General features: G+C 50.4%; 1 protein-coding gene across 1 annotated transcript in view; it reads left to right on the top strand.

Moving 5' to 3' along the window:
* The window catches only part of cbl (Cbl proto-oncogene, E3 ubiquitin protein ligase), a 30242-nt gene extending 16556 nt beyond the window's left edge, over positions 1–13686 (top strand). Inside the window, exons 3-16 of the mRNA XM_023816299.2 lie at positions 732–878; positions 1407–1563; positions 4324–4445; positions 4719–4856; positions 5349–5436; positions 5529–5660; positions 5744–5953; positions 6402–6533; positions 6757–7125; positions 7302–7396; positions 7524–7652; positions 7792–7898; positions 9104–9304; positions 9470–13686. Coding sequence (XP_023672067.1) covers positions 732–878; positions 1407–1563; positions 4324–4445; positions 4719–4856; positions 5349–5436; positions 5529–5660; positions 5744–5953; positions 6402–6533; positions 6757–7125; positions 7302–7396; positions 7524–7652; positions 7792–7898; positions 9104–9304; positions 9470–9762 — 2320 coding nt within the window. The 3' untranslated portion in view covers positions 9763–13686. The remainder of the gene's footprint in view (positions 1–731; positions 879–1406; positions 1564–4323; positions 4446–4718; positions 4857–5348; positions 5437–5528; positions 5661–5743; positions 5954–6401; positions 6534–6756; positions 7126–7301; positions 7397–7523; positions 7653–7791; positions 7899–9103; positions 9305–9469) is intronic.
* Positions 13687–14490: the final 804 nt, after the last annotated feature.

The raw sequence follows: 14490 nt of genomic DNA, 5'->3' as shown, positions 1-14490 counted from the left end.
GCCAGCCAATTGAATGTTGCCTCCCTTTCTCAATTCTTTAAGCTAGCGCCGCCCACCACGAGTGTCTGGGCCAATCACCCCATTGTCTCTGTGTGTTTCCCTGTCACATGTGACAGAGGCTCGTCCCATTGGCCTTTCTCCCCCCCCCCCTTCAGTCTGATAGGTCAGTATGGAAGGGCACACTGTAAAGCTTTCAAGTAACCTGGGGCAAACCTATCAGTTTCAATAATTGTCTCTAGTTACAAAGAAGTGACGTATTAACAAAGTGGAATTGTGGAAGTAATAAGCTGTTTGTCATGAGTGTGCGATGAAAAATGTGCCTTTTGGGGAATTTAAGAAAAAGAAATCTGATCCTTTACAAGAACTATGTATGTCTTTATGATATAATGTAAAGCGTAAATCTATAAGCCATGCGAGTTATGACATCATCGGTGAGCTGTTAAATAAATCGGATTTTCTGTAGAAGGGAAGGTCCCGGGCTGAAGGACCCCAGTTCAGATTATAACCTTTTGTGACTGCTTATCCATTTGCAGGGGTGTATGCAGGGGCAGGGTCAGGGGGGCGGTGGCTTCCACTGAAATCCGATTGGCCCCTGGAGTGACCCACCGCTGTCACTCACCTGTTCAGGACATATGATTTGCTAATGATAAAGTTTGTATCTTTGCATAAATTGCCCATACGGTGTTCTAATATCAGCTTTGACTAGAATTTCTCTATCTCTCACCTCTCAGGCGGAACCTGACCAAGCTCTCGCTGATCTTCAGCCACATGCTGGCCGAGCTGAAGGCCATCTTCCCCAACGGCCTGTTCCAGGGAGACAACTTCCGGATCACCAAGGCGGACGCCGCCGAGTTCTGGAGGAGGTCCTTCGGGGACAAGTGAGTGTGACGGAAGCATCCGGCACCCCCGAAAGGGATTCCCTTCATCAACACAGAGTTGCCTTACTGCACATTTGTGTTAGGAGGTATCTTATCTAGCAGAGCATGGTGGAGAGCCTGGAGCTCCGCCAAAGACTGACGATGTGAGTCCACAGTGCTCACTACTGGGGCACCAAAAGTGTAACTGGAGACTGTAGTCTGTCCAGGAATTAATTAGTCAGATTAATGAGTCCCAGTTAGATCCTTTCTAAGCAACGCTCTCGTGGAACCAGATCTTCTAAGCCTCCACACACACAAACGGGGGCATATACAGTTTACATTGTGATTGACAGTGCATGTTAGCCCCGCCCACTGCGGGTTTTATTACCACTAAAATGATCAATTGGAGCGAATCAGTAGCTGAGTGCAGTGGGTGGTGTTAGAACTCGATGGGTTCCCGGTAGCTGTGACTTCCTAGGGTGCTGCGGCCGCGGACCGCTTCCTGTCCCCGGCACGGCCCCCAAACCATGCCCCACCCATTTTCTGCAGGACCATCGTGCCGTGGAAGGTGTTCCGGGGGGCGCTGCATGAGTTCCACCCCATCAGCTCGGGCCTGGAGGCCATGGCTCTGAAGTCCACCATCGACCTCACCTGCAACGACTACATCTCCGTCTTCGAGTTCGACATCTTCACCCGGCTCTTCCAGGTAACCCCTCGCCTTCCTGGTTTGGGGGGGTCCAGATTTTTCTGCCAAGCGCTGACAAGAAGCTTCACCCATTGACAGGTTTACGGTTATTTAGTGGTTAAAGTTCTAAAGCTGCTTTGTACTGCCTGGTATTTACATAACGCCTTGATCCGTGAAATACACTACAACAGTCATAGCGTTTGTCAGCCTTCGGGGGGGGGCCTACATTCCTCCGGCTGTCTTTCCACTCGGATGTCGAGTCGTCTACTTCTCTTTTGTGGAGCCTTGTCATCCTTCCTGTTTGTCATCTTTCAGTTTTATTTTGCTGTCTTTGTTTTATTTTGAGAAGTCTGTTGTGATTTTTTTTTAGTTTTTTTTTATTCATTTTAGTTTTCTAATGGAGCTTTTAGACTACTGTTGATGGCGACTGAGCCACTGTCCAACATGTCAGGCCAAGTCCTAGCTCCGCCTCCCAGCTCCGCCTCCCAGCTCTGCCTCCTAGCTCCGCCTCCTAGCTCCGCCTCCCAGCTCCGCCTCCCAGCTCTGCCTCCCAGCTCTGCCTCCCAGCTCCGCCCCCTTTCTCAGCTGACTGTTGACCCACTGAGTGCTGCAGCATGCAACAGCCATCAAATGCCGGGAAAAGGGCACTTCTGTGATTCTGATCTATATGCCCCTGTCATCATGCCCTTCCCAACTTAATCCCTGGGACTTGTTCTGTGGCATGAGGTCGGGAATGATCTGGGCGCAAGTGGAACAAGGGTCTAAACTTTGCCGCTCAGACCTAACTTGGTCAGTGTACTTGGTCAAAGTGACGCAGCGCAGTCACAGCTCTCTACCCGCCCAAGGGTAAATAATCAAGCGAGCAGAATGATCTCATTGGCCGGCCCGGCAGTAAGCTGGCGTCAGCGTGCGCCAAGCAGCCGGGAGTACTGCCCGGGAGCTTGGCGCCGCCCTTTTGTCCGGCATTCGCTGCGCCGCAAAATAGTTTCACAGAAGCAGAGTGTTCTGTGAAGGGCCCGTGCATCGGGGTCACGCTCCCCGCCTGCATGCCGATGAAGACGAATCGGGGGGGGGGCGCCGGGGGACTTCTCGCAGTTGGACGAGGGGGCGTCAGTTAGCCCAAGATGGCTAACTATGTTTTGAGGGGGGAAGGGGGGGGCTTTCTGTTTATGGTCTCCGGAAAGTAACGTCACAGAAAAGATATCGCATGTCCTCCATGAACGGGTTGAAGATTTTTTTTTTTTTATTATGATTAATTTAATTTTGTGATTGAAAATAAATAGGGGCTGTAAGTGGAAGTGGGGGCTCTTTGATTTGCAGTTTATTTGTTCGAGGAACCTGGTTCTGTTCCTGGAGGGGAGGCTTTGGATCTCCGCTCCATTTCGCCGGCGCTGATCCGAGGCGAGGTTCCCGCTGGGGGCCAATGATGCGTGTTGTACGCCCTCCCTACACCCCTGCGGGTGCTTAAGGGGTGCTGGCCCAATGAGGAAGGGGACCTGCTGGTGGAGGGGGGGGTCAGGGGCGGGGTCAAGCCAATCTCAACATCCGGTGTCAATCTCAGGGGGGTGGACTGGGGTGGGGGGGTCCTGTCCTCTTGAAAGCTCAGCCGAGCGAGAGGATCTGCCCATTCAGAGAACTGGGGGGAATTCAGTGTTATTCTCAGATTCTGCTGGAGGCGGAGCAGCTGGATAAATAATCCCCATGGAGGAAGCGTGACTGTGGGCCCTTTGTGCAGCCTGAAGGCCCTCATTAGCTGTTAGCGAGCAGCCTAGCGCCACAGAGTGAACTGCAGAGTTTAAATAGCCTGGGATATGGAGGGGGGGGGGGGGAATCTGAACCGCTGTGTTTAGGTACATGTTGGTTTAGTGATTCATCTTAGCCAGGGGAGTATTCAGGGGCGGAGCCACATGGGTACTGGCCCATGCTGAAAGCTGATTGGGCCCCGAAGTGTCCTCTCCCCTGTCACTCACTGATCAAAAACATATCATTGACTAATGATAGAATTGGCCCCTCTGTTTGAATTATGCTACCCGAAAATCCTAGAACCGCCCCTGTTTTAAGCGAAGATTGGTTTTATATATATCCAATTTTCCAGAGACTGATACTTTGTTCACGTTCCCACAGCGATAAGGATATATGATGTTATCTTTTGGTGTGTAGTATCGGTTACGGTAGGTAGGGGACGTGACCTCTGGATGTGGATATGGCGTCTGTGCCCCTGTTACTGTCCCCCGCTTTCAGCTAGGGGCGCAGGTGCGTATCCAAGCCAGGGAGGCCCTGGCACGTCTGTGGGGGTGGGGCCATAGGTGCACTGGCCTCAGCTGAAAGCTGATTGGTCCCCAGGGGTAAACATGCTGTCTTTCTGCGGCAGTGCTGTTTCGAAGGAGGGGGCAGACCAGATGCTGGGAGCCTTAGCGATGGGCCAGCTGCGGGCTGCGCATCTCAATTCCAGACCGTTGGGCGTCGCACATCAGGGAGGGGCCTGTGGGATATGCTGGTTAGCGCCTTAGCTGGTTTTAGCTGCCGTGTTTGGTTTGGCCAGCCCGGTACGTGCCGGCGAGCGTGCAAGCCTGGGCGGCTGCGTGCATCCTCAATTGCGTCTTTGTTTCACGCTTGACGCGAAGGGGCTATATTTGGACTAGGCAGTACAGGATGTTCTGATATGCTAATTAAGGGGGGAGGGGCTGCAGCCGCCACATCTGCCTTGATGTCAGGGTTTGGGTGGGGTGTGACGGCCCCCGGCATGACGCTTTCGGCGTGTCTGTGTGTTGCCCCCCCCAGCCTTGGTCCTCGCTGCTGCGGAACTGGAACAGCCTGGCGGTGACCCATCCGGGCTACATGGCGTTCCTCACGTACGACGAGGTCAAGGCACGACTGCAGAAGTTCATCCACAAGCCCGGCAGGTAGGAGGCCACGCACGCGCACCAGGGGGTGATATAAGGATTTTTTAAAGTGGGGGGGGGAGGGCTATAAGAGGGGCCATAATTTATACAAAGGAGCCAGTCATTTCATGAGCCAATGATGTGCTTTGAATCGTTGAGTGACAGGGTACTCTGGGGGCCAGTCAGCTTTCAGCTATTCCTGTGGTCCCACCCCTTGTGCCCATCACAATACACACACGCCTGAACTTCCCGGCCCCCTGAGCTCACCCTGCTCTCCATCCGCCCCCTTCCCAGCTACATCTTCAGGCTGAGCTGCACGAGGCTCGGTCAGTGGGCCATCGGCTACGTGACGGCGGACGGCAACATCCTGCAGACCATCCCCCACAACAAGCCCCTCTTCCAGGCCCTCATCGATGGATTCCGGGAAGGATTGTGAGTTTGGGTGCCCCCTCATGGTTGATTCAGACGGCATATTTGCCTAAAGGTGCAGAGGTCGGTTTCTGATGTGTCCTTGCGGTTTTATCAGATGAGGGAAAAAATCTCAGAGAATGAAATTCGACATGTTTCCCACAATGCCCTATTCTCTGCCAATCATTTTGGCTCTCAGTATGTGGTCAGGCCCTGTTCTGACTTTGTTTTGGCCAATGAATACACATATATTTTAGTTTGTTTCTTGTTCCTCGTCTTTCCATTTTTGACGGTATGTGACCAGTTCATATGAAGAATGTGAAAGTAAATATTTTGTCTTTAGAGACAAATGGACTCTGTCAGGGGTTGAAAGCAAAAGTATTTTTAAGTCTGTACCCATGATGCTAATTTTGGAATTCCATCATTCTGATTGGTCACTGTGAATGAGCAGGAATTCTGTAACCAATCAGAAATGCAGCAGCTGACACGCCCCCTTGCTTCTCCTTTCCCTTCCAGTTACCTGTTCCCTGACGGTCGTGCTCAGAACCCAGACTTGACTGGACTGTGCGAGCCGTCACCGCAGGACCACATCAAAGTCACGCAGGTGGGTGTGTCCCTGCCGTCGTCACGGCAATGTGGCATTTCGTGCTGCATCCGGTCCCACCAGCCTGACGTCGCGTGCGTCCGTCCCTACAGGAGCAGTACGAGCTCTACTGCGAGATGGGCTCCACCTTCCAGCTTTGCAAGATCTGTGCCGAGAACGACAAGGACGTGAAGATCGAGCCATGCGGGCACCTCATGTGTACGTCGTGCCTCACCTCCTGGCAGGTAGGGGGCGCCCTTCCCCACAGCCCTCTCCCCAGCTACTACAGACCCCCCCCCTGACCTTCTCCCATCTCTTCTTTCCCCAGGAATCGGAGGGCCAGGGCTGCCCCTTCTGTCGCTGCGAGATCAAGGGCACGGAGCCCATCGTGGTCGACCCCTTCAACCCCAAGGACAACAGTGGCGGCTGCTCTGGCTCCTACGGCATGGAGGGCGTCCCCTCCCCCGGCTTCGACGACGACGATGACGACCGGCTGGAGGACCCCCACCTCATGATGAGCAACATGGCATTTACCGGGGTATAAATCCGCTGTGGCACCCTGCCTTCCACATATGCATGTCAATCCAGCTCAGGCCGATTAAACCCTCCGCTGTCGCTACAGGCTGTAGCAGATTTTGCTCCTACATGTGGGATGTGCTTTGTGTGACCCCCACACAAGATGCAGATGTGTTGCTCAGAGGGTTAGGGACGCTGTGCCTGTGATCGGAAGGTTGCCGGTTCTAATCCTGGAGTCGGCAGAGTGATTTCACTGTTGGGTCCTTGATCAAGGCCCATGACTCCCAGTTCCTCCAGGGTCTGGTTCACTCTGCTCTCAGATAAAAGCACCTGCTAAATAAATTAAGTGTAATGCCATCCACCTTAGAGGATAATGTGAGAGAGACTGTCCGAGGTTTGGGCGATGCTATATCTAGGCTTGCGACCTCCGACCCGCACCTGCGCTAACCTGACCGCATCACTTCCTGAAGGTGGAGCGGCCCTCCTCCCCCATTTCCATGGCACCCCAGGCCTCCCTGCCCCCCGTTCCCCCCCGCCTTGACCTGCTCGGGCAGCGACCATCCAACCAAGCGGGGGCCTCCAGCCCAGGCGCTACATCCAAGGCAAGCCTCCCCCCCCCCCCCACCCACATACAAGATGTAGTGAGATCAGTGCCGGTCATTCCTGATGTTTTGAGCCCCATTCAAATCAAGGCTTTAATAATCAGCTTCATCTTTTAATGGTTAAAACGATGGTTTTCCAACATTTTTGAGAATTAAATACTCTGTTTACTTTAGAGTGTGGAATTGGGGTCTCATTTGCCCCTCATACCTCTCTTACTCACAGGCCCAATCGCATCACAAGGACAAGCCCCTCCCCCTGCCCCCATCCTTAAGGGACCTCCCCCCACCTCCGCCTCCTGACCGCGCCCCCCTGTCGGCTGGCACCGAGGGGCGCCTCCAGCGGCGGCCCCTGCCCAGTACCCCAGGGGAATCCCCCCGTGACAAGCTGCCCCCAGTGATGCCCCCTAGCTGCGGCATGGCGGACTGGAACACGCGGCCGCCGCCCAAGGCCCCAGCACAGGTGTCCAGCTCCCGCGAGCTATCGAACCGGCATTCCCTCCCGCTGGCCCTGCCATCTGCGCTGGATGGGCGACCTGACGGGCGTTCTGACCCACTGAAGCACAGCTGTTCCCTAACCCTGGACCACCAGATGGTAAGACATACATCTCAACATCGCCATCTATAGGACGGCTCTGGTAGTGCACTGGCCTCATTTGACCAGGGCTGCATACCGTATGAATCTGGCCCCGCCTCTACCGGCGTGGAGCCTTCATGTCTGGGTGGACGAAGCTTCTGATGGTAGTGTCCTTGTACCGTATTTTCCTTCAGAATAGTGGAGGTGTGGCATCAGGCAGCCATGAGTACGACAGCCCCAAAGTAAAGCCCTGCACATCTATAAATGCCCTTTACGCCGTCACCAGCAGGTACGTGTGCTTACGTGTGCATACGTGTGCTTACGTGTGCTTACGTGTGCATGCCCATATAAATCCACGGTTTTTTTATGTGAATCCCTCTGATGCCCCTCCCTTCTGATGCCCCGCCCCCTGCCAGGCCACACCCACTCCTGAAGTCACTGACAGCAGAGGAGGGTGGTGGGAATGAAGAGGATACAGAATACATGAGCCCGTCCTCCCGCCCTGTGCACCTGCCCGTGGGGGACGTGGTGCCCAGACCCCCCCGGTCAGCACTCCCGCTAGCAGTTAATCTCTATCATTTGCATGGCGTCTAATCACATCTGTAATTTCCGGCTCTTATTTCCTGCGTGTGTAGGATGTCCCGGCCGGGCCTAATTGGCTTCTTCTTCCCTGTCTCTCTGCAGGTCGATGCTGGCTGATCTGGATCCCGAGGGGCCGCAGACGTACGAGGCCATGTACAACATCCAGGGCCATTTCCTCACGGCCCAGCCACACCAGGCCAGGGACTCTGGTACGTTGCCCATCTGCTCAGCAGTGCCGTCAGCGTGAGCCAGCAGGGCTCTCAGGCTGTGTAGTGAGACCCCCGGAGGGAGAATCACGAGGTAGAGCCACATGTAGTACAGTCCTGCTTTCATATAGTGTGGAATAAGAGATGTGCACCCCCCCCCACGCTGGGAGGCATCAGCGATCCGGCCGGGGGTATGTGCGTCGATCTTGTTAGCTCTGAGCTCCCAAAGCCTCAGTTGGGCTGATAAATTACATCCACATCTCTCACAGGTTGTAACTTTGACTTACAGGGTAGTAATACGTGTAATGAAATAAAGGCTAATCTTTCCTAATGCAGGTCTGTGCGCTTCCTTATTTTTATAATAGGGTGTCCAGATAATCCGTGTCAGCGAGGACACTATGAGCTGCGACAGGATTTGTGAACTACCATTTCAATTAAAAGGACCCAGTTTTCCCTTAAGCACTGAGTTCTTGCTGAGTACTGATTGGTCAGTCTCCTGTAATCATGCATGTGTCACTAATGTTAATGTGAAACAGCTGAACGAGTCTTTCAATCAAGGAACCAAACCAGCCAAAGCACAAGAACACCTGAACTAATTAGCCAAACACTGGTGCCTTTAGGTTTTAAAGTAGTTGGTAGCTCAACCTGAAGTAGCTCAAAGTGTCCCTGCAGACATGGGTTATCTGGCCACCCTGCCGTATAACGTATATCTTATGAATAATATGGCTGTTGTCAGTATTATTTGATTGAATGTTTAAGTGCTAATAACATTTATGATATATGCATACATTGTATTATTTTTTAACAAAAAAGATTGATATTTTAAAACAGCTGAAAACTTGATTGATTAACCCGTGTTTCAAAACCCCAGTCCACAGTGACCCCCCCCCCCCCCGACAGTCCACATATTTGCTCCCTCCCAGCTCTCAGTCCATCTGTACCATGTATTTGGTGATTTTGATTGGCTGAGAGCTGGGAGGGAGCAAACATGTGGACTGTCTGGGGGGGGGTCACTGTGGACTGGGTTGAGAAACGCTGATCTAAACCAATCAAGTGAGCAAATCAGGCCAGACCGTAGATGGGGTGTGGATGAAGATGAGGGAGTGACATTTGTAGCCCTGAGTCACACAAGGTGACATCAGAGGGTGACATCAGAGGGTTTGCCCACAGCCTGTGCTGACCCCTGTGACCCCCCATGTTGCACTCAGACTACTCAGATTTGCCCCCAGTGGCCAGCACCAATGGCCCTCGGTTACCCCCGCCGAGTGATGACATCGCCGGTGAGAATGGCTACGACCTCCCCAGGCCGCCACTGCCTCAGGGGGCTGCGCGCCGCACTCTGTCTGACATCGGCGGCACCTCGGCCTCCTTTGCCCGCCTGTCTCTGGACAGCGAGCCTGGTGGATCTGGTGAGTGGTGCCCCCTGGTGCCCGTCCTTGGTACTGCAAGCAACCTTTAGCTTAGCACTCATCGCACCTCGTTGATGTGAAGCTTTAAGGAAGCGTGCTACTATTTGGATTGAGTCAGCAGTTCCTCTTCGTTGTACCACGTTTGCTCTCTCTTTTTCTTATCAGGCTTTTGTGAGTCTGGCCTGGCACCGGAACGACCCCCCAAGCCCCTGCCCCGCAGGATCAACTCCGATAGGCGGCAGAGCCCTGTGCCCCCTGGGGGTGGAGCTGGGGGCGGGGCCATTGGGGTAGGGGCCAGCCCACAGATCACCAGTGAGATTGAGCACCTCATGAGCCAGGGCTACTCCTACCAGGACATCCAGAAGGCGCTGATGATCGCGCAGAACAACGTGGAGATGGCCAAGAACATCCTGCGCGAGTTCGTCTCTATCCCGTCCGCCGCGCACATCCTCACATAGCGCCCTCCCCACGGCTGGCCAGCTGCCACATCAACCACCAACCCCTCCCCTCCGACAACAACAGCTTCGGTTAGCCCACGACTGGGAGGCTTGCTAGTCTGCTTTCGGCACGAGCGGCAGACGCCCGCACGGTCATGTGACACAGATGAGTGAAATGATCTGGAGATCTGGTGGACTGGCTTTCACCTTGGGGTGTAGCTGGGTCCTCTTCCTGTGGGAGACTGTGGGAGCTTTCCGCTGCGCCCTCCCCTGGCGATACAGTGGTACTGTGACGGATCGGAGGTTTGTACACAATGCCCAGGAGCCCATGAGTGAGCCCAGTATGGCTGCACTGTATGGAGTGCCATTTTGCTTCTGCAGTATTTAAAAAAAAATATATATATTTTGAACGTCTTGTCGTGAAACGTGTCGTTCAGGAGTTTTTGGGAGTCTTGGTCTGTTTTTGGTCTGTTTTTTTTTTTCCCTGGAAGCTACACTCAGCAGACTTGACTGGCGCTCTGTCAGCTCCGTGTTCATACAGGGTGTTTAATAACACAGTATCCCCCCCCAGCCCCCCCCCACGTGTTGGCATAATCTCCTAGGTGTGGGCTTATGGCTCAAACCAGCTTTGGTCACAGCCCCCTCAGGAAAGGTAGACGGTACTGCCGCAGGGGTGTTTACAAATCTTTTTATTTTCTCATCCCTCTCTGACGCTAGTTTTTCGTCCGCCAGGCTTAAACAGAACAATATAGTGGAAGGAAAAACTTGACAGTCGTAGATGTTGACGTCTCACTCATTCTGTGAGGGGTCCAGGAACGCTGCTTGTGCGTGAATGTACACCCCCACATCTTGCTTCATCGCCAGTTGTATCAGAATTACCCCTGTCCAGGAGGAGGTGCTGTCCGACCACAGAAGTGTCACGGATTACAGCTCCCTCCCCCCCCGACCTCTGATCATCTTACACCTGTCCTGAGGATCAATTTTACACAAGAAAACATTTATTTGTGACTTAGTTTAGCTTCTAAACTTTAACATCATTTAATTTTCTAACCCTGACTCCTAATGGGCATTTTTTTCTTGGGGGGGGGGGGGGTTGAACAAAAACAAGAGTACTGAAATGTGGTAGAAAGGACACAAGAAGGAGGATTACCTTTTTTATTATTGTTCTAGCTGTTGGAGGACCTGTGCGTCTGGGTTATCAGCCCTGCCAGGATCTAACTCCCAGAATTGTTGTCGTTTTGAATCTAAAGTGCTTTACTGCTGCTGCCGTTGTTTGTTAATGCTAAACACGTAAGCCTTACGTGTGTATTTAGAAATCCCGTGTGGCGTGGTCCTGATTGTGTTGTTTTTAAAGTGACAGTATCCCTGCCCCCATCACATGGCTTGAAAATACTTGAACGTGTCAGAAGCATCGCAGACTTCACCACAGAAAGCTGAGCCGAGTCGCCCTTCCATCTCGCCTTGGACGATCAAATGTGAGAAATTGGATGTTCGTGCGACTCGAAAATGCAGAAAAGGCCAAGAGTTGACACTACCTCATTTAAAAGTGAGTCCTTACGTTCAATACTATTCCGATCGCCAGGCTGGCCGGAAAGCAGGGTCGATTTATACATAATTCCAAAACTGTTCGGGTCAGTTATCAGAAACGGCAACAAGTAGCCACGTCGTTGATGTACTGAAATTCCCCTAGTTTAGTGGGAGATGTGTGTGTTTATGGCCTCAGGAATAAATACTGCCTGGCCTAAATACCGTTCCCTTGCCACTCTAGTTTACCCCACACATATCAGTAACGAAATGCCATCATCGGTAATAGGAATTTAAAAGCACTGAGCGCATGCGCATTCATTGCGGGGACTTGTTTCCATGGTGACGGACGCCACCTGGCAGCCCAGTGTTCCAGTATGGTTCCGTTCCCGGTGCAAGTTCTTGGCTTTGGTCTTGGTCCACTGCGCGGTTTTTGTCCCTCTGTCGTTGCCTTAGGGTTCGTTCTCGGGTTCCCGTTGTTTTGATTACTGTATTCGTGTATGTAGATGTACGATTTGCGTTGAATTTACGTGCTTGTGCGCTTTCTCCTGACCGCATTTTTTTGCGATTTCAGATACTGTCACTTTAAACGCAGGTGTATGAACTTACTGAACATTTAGCTCATTGTAATTATTTACTTATCTGACCAATAATGTGAGCAGTGCCATAATTTTAAATAATAATAAATTCCAGAATTTTCTCTTGAAGCATTTTGTTCCTATACTGCCACTTACGCCTCCAGATACAACGCAATGCACATAATGTAATATCAGCAATTCTGTGTTGTGCTCGCTGAGCTGTAACACGCCTCGTGGAGTCAAGGGTAACGTGGCATGTTGTGATGTTTAATTACATTACGAGGACACTTTTCCATTGTTGCCATAAAGTCCTTGTGCTAACTATTTAGTTTTTTTGTAATTTTTTGTAATTTTATAATGAACAATAACACGTGCTTTATACTATAACATAACGAATTCATAAGAATTGTGTAAAAAAAAAATGAGCTGATATCATTCTGAATGCTTGAAGATGGAGCAATTCTCCGCTTCATTGATTTGATTGCTTTTTGTGGGTTTTGCGTCCGAGTCTCCGATTCTCCGATGTAAGCCTAGTCGTCTGGTACATATAGGCATGGTTTCATGTACACTGATGTAACGATGTCAGTTATAATATTTAAACCTACCTGGTTTAGAGGTTTAGTGAGCACTATAATGACCTCAAATTATTTATCCTCTGATATGAAGTGGAAATTTTGTAATATTTTTGACAGCACAGGGACTGATAGTGTTGACTGTTTCGATTTTTTTCCTTTCTTTGGAGAGCTCTCAAATGTTTGGGACTGAAGAGGCAGTGACCGGTATTAGTGTGAATGTACTTATGGTACGTTTCTTTAGGTCAGTGTTACTGATACACCGCCGCCGAGTGCCGTGGTACAAAAACGGGTTTGCGGAAAGATTCCGGGTGGAAAAGCCGTTCGTGCGCCACCCTCCCCGTGTCAGGCGAGCCATTCCCTGGCGATTTGTCTGAATATGGAAGACCATATTCACAAGACGGAATCGCTACACAAAAAAGCGCCTTTTTTTTGGACATAACAAGTAACAATGAACGTCGCAGCACGAGCTTGCTGAAGTTGTACTTTGTAGTACTTGTCGGACCTTGTGGAAATCACAGACATTGTGGCCAGTCCTTGTGCAATTAAATGTTGTCTCTACAGAGGCGCGCTTTTCCTTGATTTAAGTATATGAAATGATGTGCGCTCCGTAAAAGCGCGTGTCCGTGCGCGGTCATTCAGGCGTGGACGAGGCGCGCTCATCTGATCCTTGCAGCCTCACGTAGCGGACGGCGCTCTCCTCCGCAAGTAGTTGGACCTTCCGATTTCAGAGTAATCCCGAGCCCCTGAAAATATGTTCATTGTAGCGAAGCATAGCTCAATGTGGGCAGTGATTTACTGAACAGGCATTTCTGGAAATGCTGTTTAACCAGGCAGACTGCAGGGCTAAGACTCAACAGAGCGTGTTTCTAACATAGTAAAAACGTATCATTATTCCTGTAACTGTTATTGTGCTTTAAAATAAGTTAATATCGATTCATATAATATATCAGTGTTAATGATCTTTGGTTGTTATGTTTATAAAGAATAAAATGTGTTAATGTGTGGAAAAGTTGACTTTTTTTATTTTAATTCTTCTGCAGCTTGTACAAACCAGAAAAAGTTATCATAAATGCGAGAAATTTCTCTCTATAGGTCTTTTCATAAAGAATATTACAGTTTATTTTTATTACATTTTTTCATTGCATTCATGCGTAGAAATAATTACTAATGTTATTTATTAATTTTATGATGCTGTACCCCAATCGAAGATGCATAATGTTTTGTGTCCCTGGAATTTTTTGCACCAGTCATTAAAGCATTTTTGAATATGTGTTTGTGGTGTCCTCTCTGTCCCCCCCCCCCCCCCCCCCGCATTGTCTGTCGACATTTATCATGATCAGTTCGCAGCCTCCCTGACCTGAATGCCTTTAAGAACAAATGATGCAGAATATTCACCATTTATAGGGCTGTTTAGCTGCTTCATAGCGGACTTCTCCGGAGAGCCGTGATGATGATGATTTAAGGTGAGGCGTCACGTCGTGGATTGTTACGTTCTTCTCAATTCCCTGTTATTAAAATTACCGCAGACTCAGTTTCGCAACATGAACTTGACTGGAATGTTTCAACTGTAACTATAATGCTTTGAACTGAACGTCCTGTCACTCCGATTTCTGCAGTGAATTTGGGTTTAATCCGATGTGCGACGCGACCTCAGTCTGCGTCCAGAGATAACAGCAAATTTTAGAGGGCATTATGTTTTTACTCATCTACATGACTCTTTAATAAGTCCTGTTATTCCTTGAAGAGGACCGAGCTAGGCTTAATTTAAGATTTAAGATGACATCTCCTATGTGGCTATGTGACTTTGCCAACTTCGCCATCCTCTCAAATCAAAATTTTAATCATTATTAAAATATCTTTTCCCCACTAGAATTCGGTAGGAAAGTGACTGCAAAAGGTATTTATATGATTATGTTTTTTTAATTTTCTTGCCGTATATTTTACACGTTGACGCTTAGCGCTACCGTCAAACTACATACCTGTTGTATGATTCTCGTACTAACTGTGCTGAACAAGCCTGTTGTTTGATTGTGAACAGCAGGTAGGCCTGTCCATTCCATTTGTGCACCGTG

Source organism: Paramormyrops kingsleyae, chromosome 18 (assembly GCF_048594095.1).
Source record: "Paramormyrops kingsleyae isolate MSU_618 chromosome 18, PKINGS_0.4, whole genome shotgun sequence".
Taxonomy (NCBI): Eukaryota; Metazoa; Chordata; class Actinopteri; order Osteoglossiformes; family Mormyridae; genus Paramormyrops; species Paramormyrops kingsleyae.
Note: the sequence above shows the minus strand (reverse complement) of the source record. Positions and strands in the feature narration are given on the sequence as shown.